The following is a 27,527-nucleotide window of genomic DNA, read 5'->3' as shown; positions in this document are numbered from 1 at the left end:
GATCTTACCTTTCCCCGGCAATGAATGGTACGGTCCAGGTCGGTCAGTACAGCGCATGCGCAGCTCGCTCTTCCCGCACGGACGCTGAGGTGGTTAGAGTGCACAAAATGGCCTCCACCGGTGAGTAACGGACTGCGCGGCGCTGGTGTGCCCGCTGTGTGGGCCGGGGGTGTACGGTGCCGGGTCCCGCTGTGTCCTCTGTGTGCTAGTGCCGGATTGCTGAGGCCTGCGGGGAGAGGCGGCCTACTACACACGGGCTGCCCGCTTCCTCGTAGGCCTCAGTCAGGAGGTCGCAGCACCCATCCCCGGCACACGAGGCGGCTGACGGGACGGGGGGCCCTTGTGTAACGGCCGGAGCGCGCGCCGCGGTACAGTGCGGCCTACCGCGCTATTACTCCATGTTATCAGCCAGTGTGCGGAGGGAGGGCCGCTGACCTCCTAGTCCCCTCTGGTGGCCGTGTGGTCCTCGTCCTCCCCCGTAGTGCACCTTACACTCACTGGCGCCCCCTATGGCGTTACAGTAGATTATTATGACCCATTTACACGGAGCGATTGTTCCGACCGTGGAGAGTGCGTGACAACCGCGCCGTGTGACCGCGAGCCTCGTGTGCTGCCCGCCCGCCGCTCAGAGGCTGGTATGGGAGCGCCGAGCGAGAAGCTGGCAGTACTCAGCGGTGACCTGCGCTAACTTAAAACTCACACTCACGCAAATTGTGTGGTGAGGGGGACGGCCAGCGCCTCTCTGCGGGGATTGTGACCCCATTCAGTCTGACCCCCTCCCCACATACATGTACGGTCTCATCAGCGATGTACCCGGCGACGCTCTCAGGGGTAGTGACGCCATCCTCTCCCGGGGCGGTTCAGTCTGACCCCCTCCCCACATACATGTACGGTCTCATCAGCGATGTACCCGGCGCCGCTCTGCGGAGATTGTGACCCCATCATCCGCCAGCGTGGTTCAGTCTGACCCCCTCCCTACATACATGTACGGTCTCATCAGCGATGTAGTTGGCGCCGCTCTCGGGATGGTGACTCCCTCCTCTCCCGGCACGGTACAGTCTGACCCCCTTCCCACATACATGTACGGTCATCTGCGTTGTACCCGGTGCCGCTCTCTGGGGGTAGTGATGCCATCCTCTCCCAGCGAGGTTCAGTCTGACCCCCCCCCCCCCCCCTCCCCTACATACATGTTCTGTCTCATCGTTGTACCCGGTGCCGCTCTGTGGGGATTGTGACGCCATCCTCTCCCGGAACGGTTCAGTCTGACCCCCTCCCCACATACATGTACGGTCTCATCAGCGCTGTACCCGGTGCCGCTTTCAGGGGATGGTGACTCCCTCCTCTCCCGGCACGGTTCAGTCTGCCCCCCTCCCCTATATACATGTACTGTCATCTGCGTTGTACCCGGTGCCGCTCTCCGGGGGTAGTGACGCCATCCTCTCCTGGCTCGGTTCAGTCTGACCCCCTCCTTTGCGTACATGTATGGTGTCATCAGCATTATTGCCAGCACCGCTGGTTTCTGGGAGGGAGCACCGTCTACCGCTCGCCGCATCCATCCCAGTGCAGCGCTGACCCGGAGCCGCCGCTTTTGCCCTTATTTTGGTTCCTTAACGGAGCCTAACAACGGAAAACTGTGTAAATCCTGGGTGGCTGTGAGGGGCGCCTGCTGACCCCGTACCTATGCAGCGGCTCACAGCTGCTCTAGCTGGTGACCAATGGCCGTGGCGCTACGCCCCTCCACTAGGGGGGGGTGGGGGAGCAGAGACTGGCTAAGCACCAGATTAGTGCAGCGCTTGCCAGTTTAAAGGGGTGTTTCAGGCACAGACTAATCTTGTAAGATGTAATGTACGTCATGGCAGGAAGTCCTTCTGTAGTAGACTCCCTGTTCCCGGTCTAGATACTCTTATTTTCTGTCATGTGACCCACTGCCGGAAAGACCTCTCCATACTTGGCTGTACCTACTAGAGCTCAGAACTGTCATTTTGTGCCTGGTAAACCCCTTTAAGGCAGCTTTATACTGAAAGGGGTTCTGTCATCGGAAAGCAAAAAAAAAAAACAATTCTATACTCCCCTATTCCTCCCAGGCAGTCTTCTTACCAGATCTTCACCTCACCAATCTTCTCCTGGCTCCTCCAGCCGGCCGGATCCCCTTCGTCCTGTGACAAAGCGTCCATTAGCTGCGGTTCACTTCCTGCAGGTCAGGGAAGCCTGCTTTAGCGCGCATGCATAATATCTCGCCACTAGTGTTCATATAGTATATGAACACCCAGTGAGACAACGCACATGCGCAGTCACGGCAATAGCCGGCACCTGCACGATAAAGCAGGCTGCCGAGGATTCGGCATTCCCTGCTAGGCAGTGAACGTTATGTCACTAGTGACCGGGTACACTGACCTGCAGGAAGCAGAATGCAGACAATGTATGCTTCGTCACATGAAGAGGAGGATCCGGCCGGCTGGAGGTGACGTGACCCGGGGGACTGGAGGAGCCAGGAGAAGACTGACGGGGGAGGAATAGGTAAGGGTTGATTTTTTTTTTTTCTCTAATGTTCGAACCCCTTGAAGGATTATCATCCAAATAAGCCCTCAATAGTGACTGTAAGTGATAGCTGTCCCATCTTAACACGGGCACTAACTGGGTGATGAGCGAGAAATCTTCTGCTAGTCACTCTAGTTTCAGCTCACCTAAAAATAGTCGCTGATTGACGAATTACTGTCTGGTGCAAACAGGCAGTGGTTTGCCTTTCAGTGACTAGCAGGGAGGTGTGCGCTGCAGTGACCGCTAGCGATTGCTATGTGATAGTCCACAAATGGCGGTTTATATTCTCTCGGATGCGGTCACACACAGTGGGTTTGGTGCAATGTTTGACACAGATTTTTTTTTTCTTCTTTTCCCACTGTGGAAAATCTGCACTAAAACTGCTACATGTGAGCGCACCATTAGGCCTTTGGGACACTGGCATATTTGGGTCTGTGTGCTGTTCGTTCACCCGGCCCCACTATCACCAATGAGACTACGGATATGGAGGTTCGTCATGGAAGCCCATGGTCTGTGTGAGGTAACTTATCACATGTCCTATTCCTGTCTGCATCAAGGATGAGAAATGGGGCGTGATAATGCATGTTAGTGCGCAGTCTGCACACAAAGAGCTGTCCGATGCGCATTGCGCCCTAGCCTTTTGGCGTAACTCGTACACATGCTGTGTATTTTGGTGCAGATTTCTCCCCTTCAATTTGAATTAAAGTGCAGGATGAAATCTGCAGTAAATCGGCCATGTGGACAAACGCTGCATGTTTACTAGGGCAGAGCCGCCTTGTATGGCCACTCTCGCACACAGCGTCGGCAGAGCGCCACGATTTTACAGCCGCTTTCGATTGCAGGTTACTGCGTTCCACAGCTGTTTAACACACCCCATCATTGTAATGCGTGATGAGGCGCATTAAATAGCGTGAGAAAACAGCATTCGGGTGTAGGTCTGCGAGGACCCATTTAAATCGATGGGAGTATTATAGCATTCAATACGGAGTGGTAAAACGCCCATGTGTGGGAGGGGCCTAAGAGCTTGCCTTCGCCGTTGCTGTGCTTTTAGATGGCATCCCTTTCCCTCCCGGTGTCATCAAACACTGAGTTTAAAAATGTGGTAAAATGCTGTAAACGGTGTTCTGCCGCGTTTTTAGCAGGGTTGAAAACTCTCCCCATTTCAATTGGCGATGCATCGCATTTAAAACTACCGAAACACCTGAAAATAGAACAGGAGCCCCCGATATCCACCGTGTTCTGCAGGGGAGATGTAGTAGTTCATGTTGGAACTTTCAACAAATAGCCAACCACGTCATACAGGAAAGGCTGCCCCTGCAAGAGTTGGTGTGTGGTCAGTGTTTTGCATCAGTATTGGTAACTGAAAACCAGGAGCGCAACCTACAGAGAGAAAGGCTAATGGAAAGACGTGTACCTCTTCCGTATATTGGTTTTGGCATCCAAATCCTGAGCAGCCCCTGTCTGATGGGGCTATACTCCGACTCATAGAGGGGTTCTCGCAGAGCTTCAGTGTGATGTAGGGGTCTAGAGGATGTACCTACGAGCCTGCAGCTTCTTACCTCTGTCCATCTAGTAGCTCGATAACTTTCTAACCACTCATATTCCAAAGTGCTACCTCTGGGAATGTAAGGAATACATCAACCTGCAAGGAGCCCGGAAGTCTGAAGTTCACCTCCCGTCTCTTACAATCTGGGAGCAGGGGCACACTTGTGTTAGAAGAAAGAAAAAAGATTGTTCCGTCTGCCTAAGGCTGCTTGCACACTAACAACATTTTTCTGGGGCATTCGCACCATGGATCTGCAGCAAATACGCCCATAGCATGCTATGGAAAAACACTGTTTCCTGCACACATGTGGAAACCAATTGCGGTTTACACAAGCAGAGGAAAAAGCGCAGCACGCTCCATTTTTGTGCGGACGGTTTCCATTGAAGTCAATGTAAGCCATCTGACCGGCGGCCTGTCCACAATTAACATTACAGACAGGTCGTGGATTTTGTGTCATTTCCTAGCAACTGCATGGGGGGGGGGGGAATATTTAAAAAAAATCTGTACTGCGCATGTGCAGCAAGCCTCCGGGTCCATCTGCAGTACAGAAAGACATGAAATGACAGGTATGCGCAGATGCCGCTGCTGTCAGGGTAGGCTCCCGCATGCGTGGGCAGGAGGCCTAAAGCAGATGCAATTTTTTTTTTTTTTTGCATCAGTGCACAGCTCCTTGTGGCCTCCATATTCAGTTTGTGTCCCTTTCTTACTTCGGTATGCCATCTGTTTGTCATGTCTGCAAAAAAAAATGATAATGAAACAAGACCAATTTTGTCTTTTTTTATTTCTGCATCTTTAAAAAAAAACAAAAAAACAGACTGCACTACGTATTTCGATTGAAATGGCGAAAACTTGACAGAGCCCGTTATAATTGGTGGTGTCCAGTAGGTGCCGTTGGTGTCGGCATATAAGGGATCCATCCACACTTCCACTTTCATTGTTCGACTCCTGTAATAGAGCCAAAAATAAGGGTCTCCCATGCGAACGAGGCCAGATTAAACCTTTCCAGGTTCAGTCCTCCCTATTGGATCATACAATGGTAGACTAATAGTATGGCAAGTAACAGCAGCAGAATGTATCAACAGCATGGAAATATCAATGGTGGTTGGAGGCAGCTGGACAGTGTGTAACAAAGGGGTCTGTGCATAGTAGCAATATAAACAGATGTATGGGAGGGGGGCAACAAGGGAAAGGGATACAAGGGTAGGGATCACCAGCATCTTCTCACTAGACTAGAGAACGACAAAGTGTGATAGGAGGGATGACCATATGATGGAGATAAGTCTTCTTATTAAACTCGGGGAGATTTATTAAGGCCACGTTTAAATGCCAGTCTCTCTATGATTCCTGATGTATGAAGAAACACATCTCGGGCAGTTCCTCTGCTACACAAAAGTCTTTGCCAGCCAGGAGCTGCCATAGATTTCTGGTATAATTTATACATCTGTATATATTTGCAGCCACACCCCATCTCAACAAGCCACGCCCCTTGTCTTAAAGAGGCATGGACAGCTGTACACCGCAAAAGTTGGCAATACTTTTGCACTAGTCACACTTATACCTGAAAAACCTTTGATTGTCCATGAGGATGCTTGAGGAATTCTTCATATCTATCTCAACTGTTCAACTTTCAGAACCAAGGCACAAAGCTGAGAAAATCCCAGGAGCCTGGTAGTCGGTGCACTGCTGCCTAGCCAGAATATAACTTGAGAGATTTGTAATGTGTGGACAAACTGGTACTCCTTTCTAATCTAATTGCTTTTTCTCTTGTAGATTATAGCACCTATAGCCAAGCTGGTGCCCAGCAGAGGTAAGGGCCTGTTCTTTGTGTTTACTGTTATAGTGGTGTCTACAAGCGTTATCTACATTGATATCCATTTTCTTTTCCCTTCAGCTATGGTGCTTATACTGCCCAGCCTACTCAAGGATACACACAGACTGCTCAGGTATCACTTTTCCCGATTTTCCCTAGATCTTATGTGGAAATCATAGTCTTTACCACCTTTACGCCATGTATCATCTTGTGTTTATTTGATGGCATTATTAGGGCACTACTTTATTTATGGTTAAAAAATGAGACAGCAGCTTATTAGATGGAATTCACTGATAACAAAATGAAGATACTTACTGGGGTTGTCCCATCAGAGACAACCCCTTTCAGTATGCAGCTCTCTTGGCAAACATCTGATTATCCTGGGTCCTACTTGCGGCACCTGTACAACAGGTCCGTCTCAATGGCAGAAATACATGGCAGCTCTGGGTTGCCATAACCAAATGGCACCTCACAATCTTATTGCAGGAAGCCTTTCAGGACCCCCGATCAAAGCATGTAAGCGAACTGCTGTCATTTGACAGTAGCGTTTAACCCCTTAGTGACTACAAATGCGTGTTTTTACGGCAGTCACTAATGGGCTTTAAACCTGCACATGCATCTATTCAAGACGGTGGCTTGGCTGACTGCTGGCAGCCAGGTTCCTGCTGTAACTGCCAGGAATGGAGAATTCTCAGGTCCTGGCAGTTTAACCCCTTATATGCTACAGCTGCTATTGATTGTGGCATGTAAGCAGATGACAGGGGGCGTGGGATCCTTTTTGTCACGCACCAGCATTCTCCAATGCAACCGCAAGGTACCAATGGGATCCCATGGCAACCTGGTGGCCTGAGAGAGAGATCATGTCTGCCATGTAACTCGGCCTAATTGAATTGTAGAAGGGCCTCGGATTGGACGGCTTCCATCGATTTCATGCAGGATCCACACTGAAATGGTCCACTAATTAAAGCTGCGTGCTTCTATTTCATTTGCGGATGCCCATGGTTTCCCATAGGCAGCTTGATTTGTGCATCTTCCACGTGGGTGCCCCATGCAAATTCCGCAAATCAAACCCGCCCGTGGACATTGGGCCTAAAGGAAAGACTTGTTCATCCTTAGGCCCCCTGTCCACGGATGTGATTTTGCCGTTGGATAACGCCATCTGAAGCTTTCCATAGCGTTGCTATGGAAAGCGCCGGTCCCGTGTCCGCGAGCAGAGAATCATTACGATTCGCAGCATGCTGATAGGCTGACTGGCGGAGATTCGCCGCGGGGCTTCACAACACCCTGGACAGGGGGCCTTACTGCTGAATCCACTTCTGACTTTGGCTGTTCAAACTGGTGGTTTTTAAAAAAAAAACAAAAAAAAAACCTCTGTGAAACAGCATATTAAAAAGGCTGAAAATCTTGTAATGGTCTCAGTTCTCTCTCTGTCTATATTTAATTTGATTGTGCATTTTTTTCACAGGCAAGCTATGGTCAGCAGAGTTACGGCACCTATGGACAACCTAGTGAGTCTAGTTACACACAGGCGCAAACCACTGCCACATATGGTCAGTCAGCGTATGCCGCTGCTTATGGGCAACCTCCTGCTGGTAAGTGCTTTCTCATACTGATCTTGATGGCTACACAGGTATTACATGTTGCATCAGGGGTTTTTAATTTATTTGCACAAGAACTATCCTTTCTAGGTTTAACATGTAGTCGAGGCTAGTTGGTCTCTAGGTTTGCAAAATCTGTGTTGTGCAAATAATACTAAAACCTCAACTCCACTGCAACAAGTGAATACATATCTATAGCAAATTGCTTTTGTTATGATTTTCTGAACATTTAAGTTTGTGCTTGGCTACAGCAACCTGTGAGTTCCCTGCACAGACTGTTGCAGCCTGTAGTCACAGGGGAGACCTGTAGCTGCAGCATGAGAAATGTCAGACCGTCCCTGTGTAATGCTCCTCTGGGAAATTTGGTATGAAAATGTGAGATGTTACAATGTGTTGGCAGTGACACCCATTAGAAGGCAGCTTTCAAGGTCATTGGGGAGCAACAAACCATAGAGCACATGGCGGTTTAGCCACATATGCAAGACAGATGAGGACAAATGCCACAAAGTGCACAATGCATTTCATATTTTCCAATATCTTATAGCTAACATCTATGGGTGCGAATTTATTGGTGTAAAACGACCTAAATGGTTATTTCACTTTTTTTGTTATGGAGCTTTTGAGCCAAAGCCAGAAGTGCATTTTAAACCATGTAGAAGTAATATACTCGCCTTGACGTCACCCCACCAGAGCGCCTAGTGATGTCTAATATAGAAGCCCTAAGGCAGGTTAACTGGAAGTCACTGATGTCCCTGTCTGGCGTCTTATTCGCTGCAGCTGTCATGTAAACAACCCACTTGACCACTGCAGCTGAAGTAAGTAGAAGACTAGAATGAGGGAGCAGCAGAAGGTGAGTATTGTTCTTGTCGTTTTTTTTTCATGTGTATATGGTGGTGTAAATTCTATACATGAAGACTAGAGTTCATCTTGCAAAAAAACAAGCCCTTTATAGAACTTCCATCATTTGGGAAGGGGGTGGGGAATAAAAATGCTATGGCTCTTGGAATGCGGCAAAACAATAGCAAATTCTTAATAAAATATGGGGGGGGAGTGGAGTTAAATTTACAAAAATGTAAAATTAGTTGTTCATTTAAAGGGGTTCTGTCATTAGAAGAAAAAATTCTACACTTGCCTGTCCCTTCTTACCACATCTTCTCACCGATATTCTCCTGGCGCCCCTTCCCCAGGTCACGTTACCTCCAGCCGGCCGATTCTTCTATTTCCTGTGATGTAGTGTACATTCTCAGCGTTCTGCTTCCTGCAGGTCAGTGTACCCGGTCACTAGTGACGTAGCCTTTACTGCCTAGCAGGGAATGCTGGATCCTTGGCAGCCTACTCTAGTGCTTGGACTTTGGCTGTGACTGCGCATGCATGGTCTCACCGAGGGTGTTCTTATACTATATGAACCCTAGCAGTGAGACTGTGTGCTGAAGCAGGCTGCCAAGGATTCCGTGTTCACTGCCCTGCAGGAAGTGAACGTAGCAAATTTACACTACATAACAGGAAGAAGAGCACCCAGCCGACTGGAGGTAACGTGAACTGGGGGACTGGAGGAGCCAGGAGAAAATGTGAGAAGACTGCATGGGAGGAATATGTAAGTATTGCATTTTTTCTCTTTCTTCTAATGACAGAACCCCCCTTTAAGGCGCAGACAGGCTTCGTCACTAAGGAGTTAAGTTCTTGGCACACTGGCATCTTTATTTCCATGTTTACAGTGACAAATCGTTTTATTGAATCTGCTACATGTTTCTAATACCACCCCCAAAGTTTTAATGGGTTTATCAGGTTTCCATTTGTTCTTTCTTGTTAGATGTGTGGGGCATGCTACACTATTCTGAATATTTAAAAGCTATGGAAACCTGATAGGAAAAGTCATGCAAATATGAACTTGGCCTGTGTTTTGTATTGGCTGCTCATAAGTTACCATCTGGTAGTCTCCTGCATTTAAGGTTTCAATAATGAAAGCTGAGCCGCTGACACGATCTGTCACCACTGTTGTTTAACTGTTAGTTGTTTTAGTCTCATGTGTCCTTTTATGCTTTTCTGCTTTGTGCCTGCAGTAGAGGGGCCCAGCACAGGTTTGCTACTTGCATGTATAAATACTTGAACTTAAAGTTCATCCTATCCTTTTTAACCTTCCATATCATTTCAGGCTTCTTTGGCTGACTTCATTTACCTTGAATGCAAGTGCTTAATTTAACATTTATTTTCTCTTGTTCAAGGAGAGCAGTCATTTTAATCTCTCTCCTAAATTGAATTGTTTGGTTTTAAGGGGCACATTCCTAATTGTGTTAACTGGCTGCAGTGCAGCTGTAATAGAAATTGAAGAAACTTTGCCAATAGTCTTGATCCTTTAACTATACTCTACAATATTGGGACTCTTGATAACAGAAAACAAACTAGCAACATAATTGACCTTGTCTGGAGCAACCGATCGCAGCGCATCTTTGAGAAGCGACAGTGAAGCTCTGATATGCTGCCATGTGCAATAAGGGCAGCCCGTTCTTCTGTTTTAATAAATGGACCCCTTGTGTCTACAGCTGTTAGACAGCCCTAGGTCTCAATGATTGCAGGCTACAAGTAAACCCTGTCTGTAGTCTAAAGGTACCTTTTACGCTGGGTGACTATCGGACGAATAAGTGCTCGACAAAGTAAATTCAAGTGATAGTTCAGTGTAAACATGACCTCAGACAGGTTGACGAGTGAGAAGTCACTAGTCATTTAATTTCAGCTTGTCAAAAAATAGTCACAGGTTGATCATAAGTTGTCTGGTGTAAAGTCAGTCGCTCGTATCTGAACAAGTTGAGGATAAATTTGCTTGGAGATTCCCTCCATGAATGATATTTCATCAACCTACTAATAAACAATCATTGGTCTGGGTAAAAGAAAGCAGACCACTGTTCATAAGCTTCAACGACTTTCCTGGACAACTATCTGGATGATTATTGCTGTGTGTAAAGGTACCTTTAGGCTCAGAACTGCGTGTAGCAGGTGCCAGAGGCCCTAGTGTATGCCCACTCATCTAGGCACTCTTTTTGGATGAGCTGGAATAATGGCAATAAAAACCAATTCGGGCAACTATTGGGTGAAATATTGACCCGGGTAAATGCCCTCAAGTCGGACAGCTTGCACATTTATGGCAAGCCTGCTTTTTTTCCCCTCCGTCACTTTCATAGTTCCTGTGAGTATAGTCGGTCAAGTCCAGACTTCTGCAGGAACTGACTAACATCTCTGTAGAGTTGTCGACCGAACTGTCACATTGTATTTTACTGTACCTTTAGCCTAAGGCTTTGTTCACATTGGTTTGAGCTGCTGCTGCAAATTCAGACATTTCGCATTGGAAAAATAGTACTGCATGCATTGCTATCTTCCATCAGCATAATGGACATGTTGGTGGAATCTGACGGGTGCAGTTACAAGATGGGGGTCATTGGTGTCACTGTTGTTGGTTGTGTGACTGATCTGACACAGTGTCATGGTTTCCATTTGTTGTAGTGCATGACCTTGGCCTAATGATGGCAGTTTCTTTTGCAATGAGATCATTTTGAGACAGTTGGTCTCTGACGTAGTTTAGTGTAACAAAACCTCTTGGAGGAATCCTGGCACATTGAAAATGCAATGTGATCTACAAGCAGAAAGAGCTGGGCAGATTGTTAAAGAACTATTCCGGACACAGACTAACGTTTCAAAACTTAATATACATCATCACAATGTCATTGTAATAGGTTCACTGCACCTGATCTATTTTCTATATGTCACGTGACCTTACACGTGAAAAATATCTCCACTTCCTCTGACATCTTGTCTGCATTTGCTAATTTTTTTCCCTGTCCATAGCCTCCAACATCCTGTGAGCAGTGCTTGATGGGAGGACAAGAGTGGAAGTACTGTGCTGTATTGCTCATGTACAGTACAGAGTGCGGAAGCTCTGGTCTGTCAGCTTCAGAAGGCTTTCTCTTGCACTGAGTGAGAGGGAGGTTGGTGCTAGTAAGTTGTAGGACCTGTGAGCTACCGGGCTGGTCCATTTACAGACTGTAAGTAAGTCTGTTGCTGTGTTTACTGCAGACATGATGCATATACACACAGTGGTAGATTAGTGGATGGAGGGGATGAAGAAGAGGGTCTAGAGCAGCAGAGTAAAAGTACAAGTTGCTACTACTTCCTAGATTTCAACATTTTAGAATTTCTATTTCTCGTCTTTTTGGTCCTGCAATGAACGTGACAAAATAATTTTACAATAAGTACAAAAGATCCAGTTTTTGAGCCTGGTAAAGATTGACTATAATTTTGTAATTTATCAATATTAGTCTCTTTGTATTCTATGCTCATGGGTCCAGTGTGCAGTTTTAATCGGTGACCGTTTCTGAATGCACACTAAAGGCCCATTTACACGAGCAGATTGATCATAGATCGCTCAAACGACAGTTTGAGTGACAGCTTGGAGCGATCATTTTGCATAAAGTATTAAGTAGCTACTTAAGTGCAATTAAGTGTGCAAATAAAGCCTTAGCTGAAGGCAGTTAATAGCCGGAGGCTATTATCTGCGCTCAGATCCTTTGTTCTCCACTGGGAAACAATGCTATCAGCACTACCTGTGGAGAACTGCTTATAAGGCTGAAGGACGATTTTTAGTTTGGACTGAAGCTAAAGATCAGCGAAAAGTGCCCGATAGGCGCACATTTAGATGCAGAGATTATCGCTAAACCGATCGCCTTTTAGCGTTGTTTGTGGGTTTTTTTTTGCAACCATCGGCTGGTGTTAATGGGCCTTTTATATAGGGGAAGGCTGTTGATCATCAAGTAAGACTGGACTAAGTATCTATTGGGTTTCTAACAATAAAATACAAGTTATACCTAATCTTTTTTTTCTACAAAACGGTGTCAATCTTCTCAGCTCTTACTGCTCGAGAACATTTTCAATGTGATGGGGTCCTGTTAAAGGATTATTAATAAGGTTTTAATACTAATCATAAAGCAGAGGTAAAAGCATTGGAAATAACTTTACACTGAATGATCACTGCATTAACACCTACTAAGTTTCAGGTTCAACCAGCCCATGCCCGCTGCCGCTGTTCCGTCAGTTGATGCACAATTTTTGGATAAGTGGGAGCAGATCTCGCCGCCTTCCTCATAACCGAACTGTAATCTCATTGAACCCGTTTTGGATATTTTGGGGGCCAAGGCAGTAAGGAGAATTTGTGTTTTCTCCAACCACTCCCTAGTGATCCAAGCTTGATGACAGTGTTGTCCTGTTAAAGGGGTTGTCCCGAGGCAGCAAGTGGGTCTGTACACTTCTGCATGGCCATAATAATGCACTTTGTAATGTACATTGTGCATTAATTATGAGCCATGCAGAAGTTATAAAAAGTTTTATACTTACCTGTTCCGTTGCTGGCGTCCTCGTCTCCATGGTGCCGACTAATTTTCGCCCTCCGATGGCCAAATTAGCCGCGCTTGCGCAGTCCGGGTCTTCTGCAGTCTTCTATGGGGCTCCGTGTAGCTCCGCCCCGTCACGTGCCGATTCCAGCCAATCAGGAGGCTGGAATCGGCAGTGGACCGCACAGAAGAGCTGCGGTCCACGGAGGAAGAGGCCATCTTCAGCGGTGAGTAGAGAAGTCACCGGAGCGCGGGGATTCAGGTAAGCGCTCCGGTGAGCTTTCTTTACCTCCCTGCATCGGGGTTGTCTCGCGCCGAACGGGGGGGGGGGTTGAAAAAAAAAAAAACCCGTTTCGGCGCGGGACAACCCCTTTAAAGGAGGGCACTGTGGTTGGAGAAAACTTCCTGTAGATATGGGTGCAGGTGGCTGATAGGCCGCTGTAGCATTCACCATTTGAAGATTTAGATGAATGACAAACGGTCCTATGCCAGGCAAATACTCCTCGGCCCATCACACCACCACCAGTTCATTCATGGGACACTGCTTCATGCTATTTACTCTAGATGTGAACCCAGCCGCCCATATGGTTTAGCAGGAAACTGGACTCCTCATTCCAGTCCACTTTCTGTTCTGTGTCCAAAGTCCATTGAAGTCTTTCCTAGGCCCAACAAATCATTGTTGGCAATGACGCTGGACCATCAGAAGCACCCTTGCCTGTCTTTGGCTATTAAACCCCAGTAGACTCTGTACGCAGCATGATCATTGTGGAAATTTGTCTCCCTTCCCTGCTGTTCTAATGTGGGCTCAGTTGAGCCACTGTGGCACATTGTTACTGATACCAGACATGCCATCCAATGCCTGCCTTTAGGATGAACCATTTGTGGCCTATTGCTGTGATCAACTAACCATCCATTGTTTAACCGGTCTGTGTCCACCCTTGATACCATGGTTTGGAAACAGACAGAAGTGCAGCTTTTTCAGAAATACTTGCCCAACACCCCTAGGCATCAACAATCTGCCTTTGGTCAGTCACTCAAGTCACCTTTTATCCATGACTGCCAAACGCTGCCTACTGTTGCACCGAGAAGCGTTTAGATCTGCGAGCTGATCGTCACAAGCCCATCACATTGTATCGCCTTTCTGATCACAAGTGCCAGCTGTTACTTTAATGCAGTGCTCGGTCAGTGTAAAATCACAAATTGAGCCCTTATTCTCTCATTGTCCAACTCTAACTTTGTCCTTCGAGAAAGGTCCCCTAAAGACATTGTATTGACCTTATCATGCAATGTACAATATACTGAAACAAAGAGATGTATAGCTATATAACCTTTCTAGCTATCCAGTGGAACTGATGAATGGACACTAAGATTTGAATGTCTAATAGATTACTTTTATGTAACCAGAGGAAATTTCCCTAGCATGTGTTTTATGCGTTTTCTACCTTTTTTAGGTTATACTGCTCCAGCAGCTCCTCAGGCTTATAGTCAGCCGATACAAGGCTATGGGACAACAGGTTATGATAGCAGCACTGCAACCACTTCAACTACCCAAGCTTCATATGCAGCACCAACTGCTTACAGTTCCCAGCCTACATACCCTTCTTATGGACAACAACCTGCTACCACTGCTCCAGCAAGGTAATAACTGTTCTAATGCCTGATTTCTACAATTTTACACATCTTTTTGGTCCCCTCCCCAATTCCCTTCTTTATTAGCTTTCTCTGAAAGGAGATGACAAAACCTTTAAAGTCCCACCAAAAACTGTTTTTTTGGGGGTTTTTTTCTTATTTGATTTTTTTATTTTTAATCTCCTTGTACTAGACCTCAAGATGGAAGCAAACCAGCAGACACAACTCAGCCTCCTCAGAGTTCAGTCTCGTATGCTCAAACCAACTTGGGATACAGTCAAAGCAGCTATAGTTATCCCCAAGTTCCATCAAGTTACCCAATGCAGCAAGTGACTGCTCCCCCATCTTACCCTCCAACAAGGTATTACCATTTCTTCAGTTACTTTGGAACATTGTCAGCAAGCATTCTTAGCTGAATGTTGACGGAGTATACAAACTTGTGGAGCTCAGGCAAGCTAGGAAATATGTACAGAAAAACTTTCTGCTCAGAAGTCCATTCTCTCATATATAATAGTATAGTTGAGGGGTCATATAAGAGTTATGTATAACCTGCAGATTTTGTGATAGATTTTACCCTTTTTCCTGAGGGCAAAATCTACTGAAATTCTGACTGGTCATAAAGCAGGGAAACCTTTACAAAAGGTTTTATGGGAAAGGTTTCTCTACTGACCACTCAGTGTTGCACAAAATGTACCACTCTTGCATATTGCCGTGTAGCCTTCTGAAGGGATCATACGACTTTCATTGCCTGATTAGAATATTCCATTTCGTTCTACCCTTTTTTTTTTGTTATAGTTTACCAAAAAGGATAAATTGTAAATGTAGTATCTGTATTAAATCTAAATTTTGTTTTAGCTATGCGACATCCCAGCCTTCAAGTTATGATCAGAGCTCTTACTCCCAACCCAGCTCCTACACTCAAAGTGGCTACGGACAGCAGAGCTCCTACACCCAGCAGAGTAACTATGGCCAACCAGGAAGTTATGGCCAACAGAGTGGCTACGGACAGCAAAGCAGCTATCAACAACAGCAGCCACCACCGCAACAGCAGCCGCAGCAACCTCCTCCCACAAGCTACCCGCCTCCAACTTCAAGCTATGGCAGCCAGCCCCCAAGTCAGTACAGCCAGCAGAGCAGTGGTTATGGCCAGCAGAGTGAGTAACTTTTATGTGGTACTAGCAGTATAATCACACCTTCAAAACATCATAGATGATTGTGTTGTATCCACTGCTTCATATGTGGAAAATATGGTAAAGCCTGATCACCTTGCAAATCCAGTCCTAGTTGTATTACAAACATGAAAATGTGGTAGAGCATCCTTCAGCTCTCAGGACATGTCTGTTTTTAGTAAACACTTCTTCATGAAATGGTAATGCTGGATTATTTTTTTAAAATTTATGGCTGAGTTGTGCTTTTTTTACCTTTTGTAATTTTCTTCTAAGAACCTTTTGTATGTCACAGGACACAACCCCAACTGGTAACACCCAGTTGTCAAGCTGTTCATACGTTTCTAGGAGAATGAACTGAAACTGCACAATGCACAGCTATTAAAAAGCTACTTCAGCATTTATTTTTTTCATGAGAGCTGACCGGTACGCTTGTAGTAGCTTGCACTATGTAGTGTTTAACCCCACTCCTAAACACCCGTCTGCGGTAAACTTTCAGGTCTGATAAGTTGTCGACCAGCGTCCTAGATCAGGGGTGCACAGATGATGTAATTGTCAGTGCCTTAGACATTGCCATACTTGTTCTTACTATAGGATACCCTGAAAACATTACCTGGTGGGGCCTGTTAAGGATCGCAACGCACAAATCTCACACTATATAGATATAATTTTTTTTTGTTTGTTTGTCGTGTGAAAGCTGCCTTGGGCAAGAATCAATATAATCCCTCAAGCACTCTAACAACTTTTGGTAGCTTTAGCCTATATAGTGCCGCGTCGGCTCTTGTGGATTCCTTGCTTAGTTAATGTGCCCTTTAGAACAGTCTGCTATCATAGGTTCCTCTCACCTCTGATGTGGTTCCTCTAATGTAACTTACATTTCCCATGAAAGGCAGCTTCAGATTGTTCTCTCTGGCTCTTGCTTTAATAGCTAATGGGGAGAAACTTTTTTTTTTTTTTTTTTTCACCAAGCAGTAGGCAAGGGGATAGCAAGGTGAAGCGGCATCACATAGGATAGAATGCTATGAGCAAGCAGCACTTGCTGCAGGTGAGACGGGTAGTGGAAGAATTTATATCTTCATTTTAATACCTACAGAGGAACAAGTAGAGGGTGGAGAAGGGTTGGGAAGCTGGTCGGAGGGGTTTTCTAGATGTGATCCTGTACTTCACTGGAAGTTCTCAGCAGGGGAGCTCTGGACTGGTGGTCAGACATAGATCGCCTGACAGAAACTGTCCATAATGACAGGGCACAGAAAGTATGGATGTAACTGAGCTGGGATTAAATAAATTACGTTGTAATAGTGCTGGTGAGTAGAGATGAGCGAACCTACTCGGCCATGCCCCTTTTTCGCCCGAGTACCGCGATTTTTGAGTACTTCCGTACTCGGGCGAAAAGATTCGGGGGGCGCCGTGGGGGGTTGTTGGGGGGAGAAGGAGAGAGGGCTCCCCCCTGTTCCCCGCTGCTACCCCCCGCTCCGTCACCCGAGTACTGAAGTACTCAAAAATCGCGGTTATTGATCGAGTAATTACTCGAAACGAGTACGTTCGCTCATCTCTACTGGTGAGCCAATAGCGTTATGTCAAAAAAAAAAGGGGGGGGGGGGACTTGCTAACTTTAAAGTATCCAATTAAAACACAATTTTTCACACTTAATCTATTTCTGCATCTGTCTTTTAGGCAGTTACCGTCAAGATCACCCAAGCAGCAAAGGACCATATGGTCAGGAGCCTCACCAAGGTTTCTCTGGTTCTGAAGGACGCAACTCTGGAGGATCAGATTCCCGTGGCAGAGGCCGTGGCATGTTTGACAGAGGTGGCATGAGCCGTGGTGGTAGGGGAGGTCGTGGAGGCATGGGGTAAGAGGATATCTACAATCTATTAACTAACATTAAATCTTCCTTCTACAGAGAATTCACTTACCTTTAAGGTACCAACTGAAAACACACAAGGCCCTGAGTGCAGCACAAATGGGTAATTGTTGACATGGCTTTACCAGCCATCTCTTGTGGTGCTACGGCTGCTGCATCTAACATTTTTCACTCACATGTGAGATAACTGATCTGAATCTTGTTTACACAGTAAAGAAGAAAAATACAAGTTGCTTTTGTGTAAACTGAAATCGAAGCTTTTTGTTTTTATACATATTTTTTTTTGTGTGGCCTGTGTTTTCTGAGATGTGTTAAGAGCCAAACGTGGCTTTATTTGCTTGTACAGCACGAGTCCTGGATTTTGGTATTGGTTCTGGCATTGCTTATCAAGTAAATGTGTTAATACAATATCTATTTTGATGGCCCCATTGTGCTGTTCTGAAGAGTCCTGTTGGGGAAAGTTCACAATGGATGTTTGCTCATTACTGCTATATTAATGGTTCTGTTTTTTACCTTTCAGAGCAGCACTGTTAGGGGTATCTGGGTTTTCAGGCCCATGACACTCATTGGGTTATAATTCATTTGTTTGGGCGTCACCCACATGAGTCTTATCACATCCCTTTACACTCCAGTAATAGTTGGAGGGTTTGAGTAAGTATGTATGTTCATTTCATATAAAGCTGCACAGAGCTCTGCATTTTCCATTCATAGCCTTTGTTTTAAATTTTTTTTTTTTTTTACACTACCCACACTGCTTTGGTGTGTTCTGTACTAAAGCAATGGTACACTGTATTGTTCTGTGCAGCTTTAGACAGCAGAAAAAGTTTGTGGAGCTGTTCAGCTTCATTGTGCTGCCCTCTTATATTTTTTTTCCCATGCAGTCTGTTATCTATTGGCAGTTATGATGTACCTGTTTTGTTACTAAGCTCTGGAAAACCTGCCTATTGAGTAAGGTGTGCTGCCTATCTAAATTAAGATTAATGCAAATTACTAAACTGGAAGATCCCTATAGTTTTTCTGTACCATCCTGGTATGGAGTAGTACGAATGGCTTGCAGGACTGGATATTGTAATTCTTAGTCACTTTTGCAAGCCTTGGATGGTAGGGGAACATAGGTTAAACTATATACATTTTTTTTTTGTTTGTTTTTTTTTGTTTTTTACCAATTAGACAGGTTTTTCCGAGCTATCACAAGGTAGGTACCATGTTTTGCCCCCAAAATTAATATCCTATTTATGTATTTCATTGACTGTTTGGATATTTATTGCTTTACTTGGATGCACATGAAAATCCCTTATTTTAACATGCTTTGTCAAATTTATATGCCACAGGTTACAAAGTGAGAGCGTTGTATACACTTCAGTTCTAAAAAATACCCACTCAGCCGGCAGCATAATGAAAAGTGGGACTCGATGTCTAAATGGAGAGGAAATATCTAATTTTAACAGACCAGTAGTTTAATCAGAATACAATATGTAAATATAATAGAATAGAATATAAATCTTGTATAGTAAGTAGAGGAACCAAGTTATATGGTAGAAGGTTTAATTACATTTTTATGTAAATTTTTGTTTTAGCTCTGTAAACTTTATTGTAAGGTTTTAAGGGCAGAAACTATTTTAACTTAATTGTTTATTACAAAGATGAAAGTTCTCGTATTAAAGGTGCAATGCTTCAGAATGGTGGTTATGGTGTATCTTAAAGATTATTTTTTTAATTTTTAATTTTATTTTATTTTTTTAGCTTGACTGGATAAGCCAAAGAGGTAGTTGGTTCCATTCTAATGTCCAGGGTTAACTCTTACTGGTTCTAATATAATATATTTCTATATAGGAAGTTCTGAGTAGTTTTTCTTCATGGTTGCCGGAATGCTGTAGTTGGAATTCTTGTTCAAGACTTCTTGACATATTAGTCCATATGCCGCGATCTAGTTTATCAAGTTTATGTTCCGGCTTGATACCATAGATTTTTTATTATTTTTTTTTGCATTTTCATTTTAGTGTGTAAGCATTGCACGCTTAATACAGTCATTTTTAAGGTTTTAAAAGTACAATGTTTAGAAGTGTATAAATGTATAGGAAGGATTTAAAAATTATACAAACCTACTTAGAAGATTAGTGCTGCGCTGAAACAGATGATTTGTACGGACATGTTAAGCCACTGCCGGCTTTGTACCTTTGAACCCCCTTCGAGGCCCAGAATGCTTTATGGCTCTTTAAAGGGAAAAGGCCTTCATTTCTTCACCTTTATTCTCCCAGCAGCGGTGGAGAGCGAGCTGGCTTCAGTAAGCCTGGTGGTAAGTCTTTGAGTATTACAAATGGGTAGTGTAACACAGAACAATGTCCCTTCCCCCTTTTTTTTATATATATTATTTTTTGTTTTTAGCTAAATTTTATTTTTTTGGTCACATTAAAACCATGGTGTAAAATTTCTCACGTGTAATAGGTTCTGGCCGGCATTACTGAGGGGTATACATGGTTTATGTGTGGTTACATAACAGAAAGCTACACAACTCAATACAGAATTGCGTGTAACATGGGGGAAACTGAAAATGATTGCACAACATTGGGTGTGAAATCTACACACACACTTGGGCACACAAACTTTTTACAGATTATTGGTATTAAGTGTTAAGCATCCATGTTAGCACTTAAATGCTTGCCCTTCTATTGCTACCATACTCCATTAGTAGTAGGTTGCAATAATTGTGCAGCATTCTTCTGGTTTGTGGGGTTTCATCCCTATGAATTCCAAGGTATTTAATCAAGGACTAATCTGCCAGAGATGGTTCCTTTGTTCTCCCCCATCTGTGTGCCCTTGAAGCCCCTTTCTTACACTGGTATTTTGTAGCTTTGATGTGACTGTTTGTGTGGCAGTGGTTACAAATTCTTGTTAAGTGATTTCTTTTTGTGCTTTCATCTGCCAGGACTGCTGGATGATGGACCTGAACTTGATTTTGGTAAGTAGGTTTTTGAGGGACAAAAATTAAATTTTGCGCTGCAGAGTTCGCACAAAAGATAGCCACGCTAGATTTTGCCGTGTGAAAATACTCCATGGTCTTGTTGACACTGCGAACATTAATGCTGATTTCACATGAAATCTGTTTCCCATCATTAGAAATTTGCATGCGGGGAACAAGTAATGTCGCTTGATGCATCAGGTTATCCGTGTGTAGCTCTAAATAAGAAATTGTGGCAGATTCGCACTGGATTTTCCAGAGGGTGTTACCAGTGGGAACAAACGCCTGCATTTATTTATTTATTTTCATCATTCTTTTTGGATATGGCAGGAAGGAGGAGTAGAAGTCCTTTAGTTCTGTTTCCCATTCTTTTTGAATTCACTTGTTTTGATTCAAAACCTTGCATCCAAGACTGGCAAAAAGGGGCAATCTCTTTGAAAAAATAAAGTGCTGCAGTTTACATGAGGATTTTTTTTTATCAGATTGTTTAAAAAAAACAACTTTTTTTTTTTTTAGTGCCCCCTGTGGAACCTGAAGAAGAACCAGAAAACGACACAATCTATCTACAGGGCTTGAATGATAATGTGACAGCTGAAGAGGTGGTAGAGTTCTTCAAAAACTGTGGTGAAGTGAAGGTGAGTAGTGCTTTTTACCTTCCTTACCCATAGATACACCACATAGCCAAACACATGGACACCTGAGTATTACCATATGCTAATCAGCTTATTTTAAACTGTGGGCGTCAGTTTAGTGTAGGTTCCTTTTTTTTAATTTTTTTATTTTTTTTTCTCTCCTATAACTGCATTCTGTGTAGAACAGTCTCCACTAACTCTAGAAACATAGGTGCCATGATTTGCTTCAGTTCAAGTGATTGGTGTTCAACTATGTCTTCTTTTGAATTAGTACTCGGACTCATCCCAGAGGTGTTTGATTTTGATCTGATCTTTATGCATGCCACTGAATCTCCATATCAAATTCTGCAAAGTATTTTGGAAACTCTCGTTATGTACAAGGAAACTAAAATTCCTACGTTTATATTTCTCTTCAATTTTTGAAGCATACAAAATCCCTTTTCTTAATTGAATTGAGGAACAGAGCTCGGGACCATGGGTATAGCTTCTGCCATTAGGAGACAGACACTAAGCGGAAAAAAAAAGTGTTAGCTCCTACCAGCTATACCCCTCCTGCAGTCACAAAGCTAGTCAGTTTGTATGCAGTGAACGAGATGAGATTTTACATCAAGTACAAAAATCTTCTTTTTAAATTTAGAGCTAAAGGACTTAAAACAATAAAAACAAATGCGTATTTACCCTTCTCAGCCCTGGCTATCCAGCGCTGCAGCCCAATGATTCTCCTGGTCTCTGTTGATAGCGGAGGTCAGGTGAATGCTGTTTGCCAATCGGAGGCCACAGCATCACTGTTATGAACTCCTAGTATTGTGGCACTCCAGGATGTGTGTGGATGCTAGGAGAACGGACATTGATGCTGTGGCCTCTGATTAGCAGGCAGTGGTCACTTGCCTTTTATTGACCGAGAGAATTGAAATGCTGAGTCACTGATGCTAAGGAGGCTGTACCCATTTGTTTTAAGTCAGTTTTTCGCAGTCTCCATTAATGCTATATTAATGGAGATCTCCAACGGCGTAAATCCGTAGCAAATGTTACATGTCGTGATATATTTCCCGCTGCGGAAATCCATGGTATAATTCTGCACATAAGCATTGGCAGGCAGAAAGCTATTGGGTTCCATAGAACCTAATAGCCGTGTAATTTACGCACGGATTTCCGCCGTGGGAAACGCGGTAGAAATTCGTCTGTGGGCATTCACCCTTAAAAGTACTGATTGTTGAAGTAGAGTGGATGTGGATCTGCAACTGCAACAGCAGATGGCACTTTAGAATATAGCGCTTTAAAATAAGTTGATCTACTCACTATAACAGCTCTACAGTTTTTGTTTTTATTTTCTTGTTTTTCATAATTCTCAGGCAGTTTCAGACCACCATAATTTAGGTTTCTTTTTTTGCCCATATTAAGAATGAAACACCTGGATGACTTATGATTTATTAGAAGTGTTTAATGGTAATCTAAGGACTTATTTACATGACCATATTTCAGTTTGTGATGTCAGACTACACTTGGACAGCACATGGGCCCATAACTAATTGGGCTATTCACACTGACCCAAGGTTCATGTGAAAACTTGCAGCATGTCCTGTTCTTGTTTTTGGGGATGAGAAGACCTGGTATGTTAAGGGGTTCATGAACATCAAACAGCATTTGTATGGTGTCAATGTGCTGTCAAATATCTTTGCTTCCCTATTTATGGTTTGAGGGCAGAGCTAGACCCACATCTCGTGAATAACTGATTCTATTAATCTGTGTAAGAGCCAGGTGTAGTAGCCCTAAATAGGCTTTAAAAAATTATTTCATAAATCATGAAAACTGACTTGGGCTGTAATTGTGGCATTTTTTTGTGGTTGGTCTTGTAGAGTAAATGCACATATTTTTATATAATCACTTTTATTCATATATTTCCCTTTCACAGATTAACAAAAGAACAGGACTGCCTTTAGTGAACTTATTTACAGATAAGGAGACTGGTAAACCAAAGGGTGATGGAACCGTTTCATTTGAGGATCCACCTTCAGCAAAGACTGCAGTGGAGCTCTGTGATGGTTTGTGTCTGCCATTTTTCCCTACTCATATTGATTCATAATTTCTTACTGTATCAGTGATTACAAGATGCATTTAATTTAAAGAGGTATTCCCTTCAACATTCAAGGATTTGCCATAAATGCCTTGTAGGTAAGAGCCTCAGTGATGCTCACCTATTGGAAGAATTGGGGTTTTGCAACTCCTGCTTGCCAGTTTTTAGTGACCACTCTTTTTGACTACTTTTATAGACATCAGTAGTTTAAATTGGCAAAGCAAAGGGTCAAGAGATCCCTGTTCCTGCCAATAGGCAAGGACTTTAGAGAGTTTACCTTTCATCAAGCTTTTATAGCATAAAACCCTTTCACACCTCCTGTCAGAAGCTTAAGGAATGGGTCATCAGAAAATTACCTATTAAGGTCAGATTCGGCATGCGATATCCCGCAGTGGAATCTGACCCGGTGCCCTTTCGGTGTTAGTGGACAGAATGAAAGCTGGTAAGTTTTTAAAATAGAATTTAGAAAGAACATAATCACCAAAACGTTTAAACATTTTTAACGTAAACAGGTAATTTCCCTTTAAATATTCAGAACATATGGTTATCTTTAAGATGGAACAGCCAGATCTGCTGGCTGTGTGCTCCTCATACACTCTTAATTTTTATGCAAGACCCCCTAGAACAGCAATTCTGGAAGTACTTCAACAGAATTAAAGTCCAAGTCTAAGCAAAAAAGTTTTTAGCTAGTCTATTGGAGCTCCACATATCAAAATTTACCTCAATGGAATGCATTCATTTCGAAAGTTACCTGTTGTCCTCCAGTAGGCTTTAACTGGCTATAACCCCCAAGCAGCAGTGACGTGAGCCACTCTCCGGTGCCCTCTGCAGGTGGCTCATACCAGTGCTGCTTAGTTTTTAATGGTTAGCAAAAGCTTCAAACCAGTAAAGAGTAGGAGATCTCTTCCGTCGGAAAAGCTGTCAGGCGCCATTATAGTCAATGGGACTAAAACCGTTCAGGCGCACGGGGAATCCTCTTTCCTGCTCCCCAAACGGAGCAGGAAATCTGAATCCCCCAGTGCAGATGTGAAACCACCCTGACAGTGTCCCTCATTTCACATGAACTGACTTTTGCTGTGGAATTCGTGACGGGTGTCCACACCACAGATCCGCAGCAAATACCATTCATAGCATGCTATGGGAAATCGCTTTTTCCTGCACACAAGTGGAAATTGCAATTGATTGGAGGAAAAATCGCAGCATGCTCCATTTTTGCGCAGATTCTGCACGGACAGCTTTCATTCCAGGCTTTAAATCCTGCACTGAGCAGGGGATTGGACCCGATGACCCTGGAGGTCCCCTCCAACTTTACCATTCTATGATTGAAGTCCATGGAAGCTGTCAGACCCGTGGCCCTTCTGCAATGATATTGCAGAAAGGTTGCTGGTACTCACAACATCGCCTAGCTACAGCACGGTCAGAATAAAGATTTTGGGATGAAAGTCTGTACTGTGCATGTCTGGCGCCTTGCCGCAACCATCCGCTGTATGGAAATACGGGTACGCAGGGTCGCTGGCTGTGGTCAGAGCCGGAATCTGATGTGAGAACTCGCATGTGGAATCCGGCTCTGTCGTGTGCAGGCGCCCTGAGAGCACGTTCACATGTAGTGAAAATACTGTTGTATTTTTCAAGTGAAATTGGCTGTGGAAAATCCACAGCATTTTTTATTTTTTTTTTTGTGCTAGCAGTTTGGATGAGGTCTTAAGAGATCTCCTCCTCACACTAGGGGAACCTATAATTTAAATTTATCTACAGTGCAGATTATAAAATCCACAGCATGTTAATTTATGCTGCTAATTTTCATCGCAGACCTTAACTCTTCAAAGGAAAAATGTGGTACATGTGTATGTTGACACTGATTCATACCAAAATCTGAAGCAGACTTTCTGCTGTGAAATTCTTGACGTACACTCATAATTGCCCTCAATCTTGGAGTGTTGCTAAAAGTCTCTAGTGCAATCTTAGGTATTTAGTTTCAGTTTAAAAATGTGCATTAACTTAATATTTTTTTATTTTTTTTTTTAACTAAAGGAAAAGAATTTCAAGGGAACAAACTGAAAGTGTCCATGGCTCGCAAGAAGTCCCTTCTTGGTAACATGAGAGGCGGACTGCTGCCTCGTGAGGGTCGTGGCCAGCCCCCACTTCTTAGAGGCGGTATGTTTGGTTTGTTGCTCATTATGATTGCTTGCAAGCATCTTTCCCTTTAGTTCAATACTGAAATTATGTATTAGAGTTGCTATTGCTGAGTGATTAATCAGCATCTTAATCTGTAGGTCCCATGGGGCGAATGGGTGGCAGAGGTGGTGAACGTGGTGGATTCATGCCTAGAGGACCACGGGCACCAAGAGGTAGTCCAGTTGGGGGCCTCAATGTACAGCACAGAGCAGGAGACTGGCAGTGCCCCAATCCGTAAGTCTTTACAGACCAAGATGATTTTATTTAAGTGTATTTTTTAATAATGTAAATGGAGACCACTTATTTTGCTGCCAATTTTTTTTCTCTTTAGGGGATGTGGAAACCAGAATTTTGCTTGGCGAACAGAGTGTAACCAGTGCAAGGCACCTAAATCTGAAGGCTTTGTTCCTCCTCCATTTCCACCTCCAGGTAGTCTGACTCTTCCATCGTTTTTAAACTGATTTTACAACCAGCGTAAAGCTGCAATATTTTCCTACCAAACGACTTCATATCCACTTTGCTTTCATGAACGTTTCCCGGCTTTGTTTCCTCCTGCTGGAATTGCACGCATGTTGCTTACTGATAAGCGTCCTGAATTAGCCCTTATTGCTAGTCCTTTACTTTAGTTGATAATTCAGTGCATTGTAATGTGTAATTAAGTGGGACACTTTTTAATTTATACACTTGCCCAGCTATTGTCATGCACATCTTTCAAATATGGCACAGATCTCTGCATCTACCCTATCTGTCATGAAATGCGCTGTAATGTGGGCTCTTCATCAGTGCTCTTGAAGCGCTGTTTGGTTGCTCTAGATAACCCTTTGTCATTAATGGTTTTTTTTTTGTTGGTTTTTTTTTTCCGTCAAAGGCCTATCGTATTGTTTACATTAATGTTGTACGTTTTGCTTTTTTTTTTTTTTTTTTTTTATTTTTTTTAAATTTTGTTCTAAATTTTGCAGGTGGTGAAGGCAGAAGTAGAGGAGGCCCAGGTATGAGAGGAGGCAGAGGACTTATGGATCGTGGTGGCCCTGGGATGTTCAGAGGTGGTCGTGGAGGAGACAGAGGAGGTTTTAGAGGCCGTGGAATGGATCGAGGATTTGGTGGCGGAAGGAGAGGTGGCCCACCTGGACCTCCAGGGCCTCTAATGGAACCTATGGGAGGAAGAGGAGGTGGTGGTAGACGTGGTGGTCCAGGCAAGTTGGACAAGTAAGTTTAATATTTTTTTTATTTTAAGAATCCTAAATGAATGAACTTTTTGTAGTGAATTTTTTTTTTCCTTCTCTTAATTGTAACAAACCTTTTTTTCTCTTCCCCCCCCCCCCCCCCCCTTTTCTTTTTTTAACTAGGAGTGATCACCGCCAGGAGCGCAGGGACAGACCCTACTAGACGTTTAAAGCCTCCTTTACTACCAGATTTATTTTTTAAGCCAGAAATGTTTTAAATTTATAATTCCATATTTATAATGCTAGCATGGAGTCCTTCCATTGTTACATTATGCCTATACTTTGTCTGTAGTATTCACAATTTGTGGAGATATTAAAATGGAAGTTTAATGGTAGTACCAATGTTTTTGTTTTATTTTATATTTTCCTGAAAACCCATAATTCCAGGCTTTGTCTGTAAAATATACTAAGTTTTACAGAAGTGGATTTGTCAGCATGTATAACTGTGATGACATAAGGTTGGCAAGAGTGTGCTTATGGCTATTTCTTGTGACAATATTATCTTTCTCAGCTTGTTCCAGCATACTTGGCCCGTTTTGTGGGTCACCGTCGGGCTTGTTTCCCTCATTCCAACATTTGAAAAGATCAGGGTTTTAGTATGATTGATAAATGTTTGCTTTATTTTTCTTTTTGCAAGAAATATTGGGAGGGGAGTGTCGTGAATTTTATACTTTGGCTTGTACCGGTTGTTGACTCCCACATTACAATAATAAAACTCTGTAAACCAGTGTCTAATCTATGGTTTCTGGTCTTAGTTATAAAATTGTAAAACATTAGTAAAATTACACTTAGTGGAAAATCCCATACAAGGCAAAAATTACACTGCGGTTTTCATGATGACATGGGGTTTTTGTTACATGTGCAGAAAAAAAACTACAATGTCATGGTACAATCTTTATGTATAACTTTTCATGGGCTTAGAGAATGGCTAGAAATAA

The 27,527-nt window shown here is 43.7% G+C and overlaps 2 protein-coding genes across 3 annotated transcripts in view; one reads left to right on the top strand and one right to left on the bottom strand.

Moving 5' to 3' along the window:
• Positions 1–457, bottom strand: part of RHBDD3 (rhomboid domain containing 3) — a 29,833-nt gene extending 29,376 nt beyond the window's left edge. Inside the window, exon 1 of the mRNA XM_066603812.1 lies at positions 9–457. The gene's annotated coding sequence lies outside the window, so the exon portion shown is untranslated. The remainder of the gene's footprint in view (positions 1–8) is intronic.
• On the top strand, positions 108–27,324 carry EWSR1 (EWS RNA binding protein 1). 2 transcript variants are annotated; one of them, XM_066603810.1, is made up of 17 exons: positions 108–120; positions 5,855–5,891; positions 5,976–6,027; positions 7,360–7,486; positions 14,319–14,505; positions 14,690–14,857; positions 15,352–15,650; positions 17,337–17,514; positions 19,788–19,822; positions 20,453–20,485; positions 21,002–21,120; positions 23,030–23,159; positions 25,223–25,345; positions 25,465–25,600; positions 25,698–25,795; positions 26,326–26,572; positions 26,713–27,324. In XM_066603810.1, exons 1-17 carry the CDS (start codon positions 108–110, stop codon positions 26,750–26,752), a joined length of 2,022 nt encoding a protein of 673 aa, XP_066459907.1. In that variant the 3' UTR covers positions 26,753–27,324. The 2 variants fall into 2 exon arrangements, with proteins under 2 accessions (XP_066459907.1, XP_066459906.1); XM_066603809.1 differs by having other exon boundaries at positions 19,785–19,822.
• Positions 27,325–27,527: the final 203 nt, after the last annotated feature.

Source organism: Eleutherodactylus coqui, chromosome 5 (assembly GCF_035609145.1).
Source record: "Eleutherodactylus coqui strain aEleCoq1 chromosome 5, aEleCoq1.hap1, whole genome shotgun sequence".
Lineage (NCBI taxonomy): Eukaryota > Metazoa > Chordata > Amphibia > Anura > Eleutherodactylidae > Eleutherodactylus > Eleutherodactylus coqui.
The sequence above is the reverse complement of the archived record's forward strand: the minus strand, read 5'-3'. Positions and strand labels throughout refer to the sequence as shown.

Excerpts from the sequence above, each read along its gene's own strand:
- EWSR1 (XM_066603809.1), top strand. Across the intron at positions 17,515-19,784 it reads GGAGGTCGTGGAGGCATGGG|CAGCGGTGGAGAGCGAGCTG; the intron begins GTAAGAGGATAT and ends TTATTCTCCCAG. Across the intron at positions 25,796-26,325 it reads TCCTCCATTTCCACCTCCAG|GTGGTGAAGGCAGAAGTAGA; the intron begins GTAGTCTGACTC and ends TAAATTTTGCAG.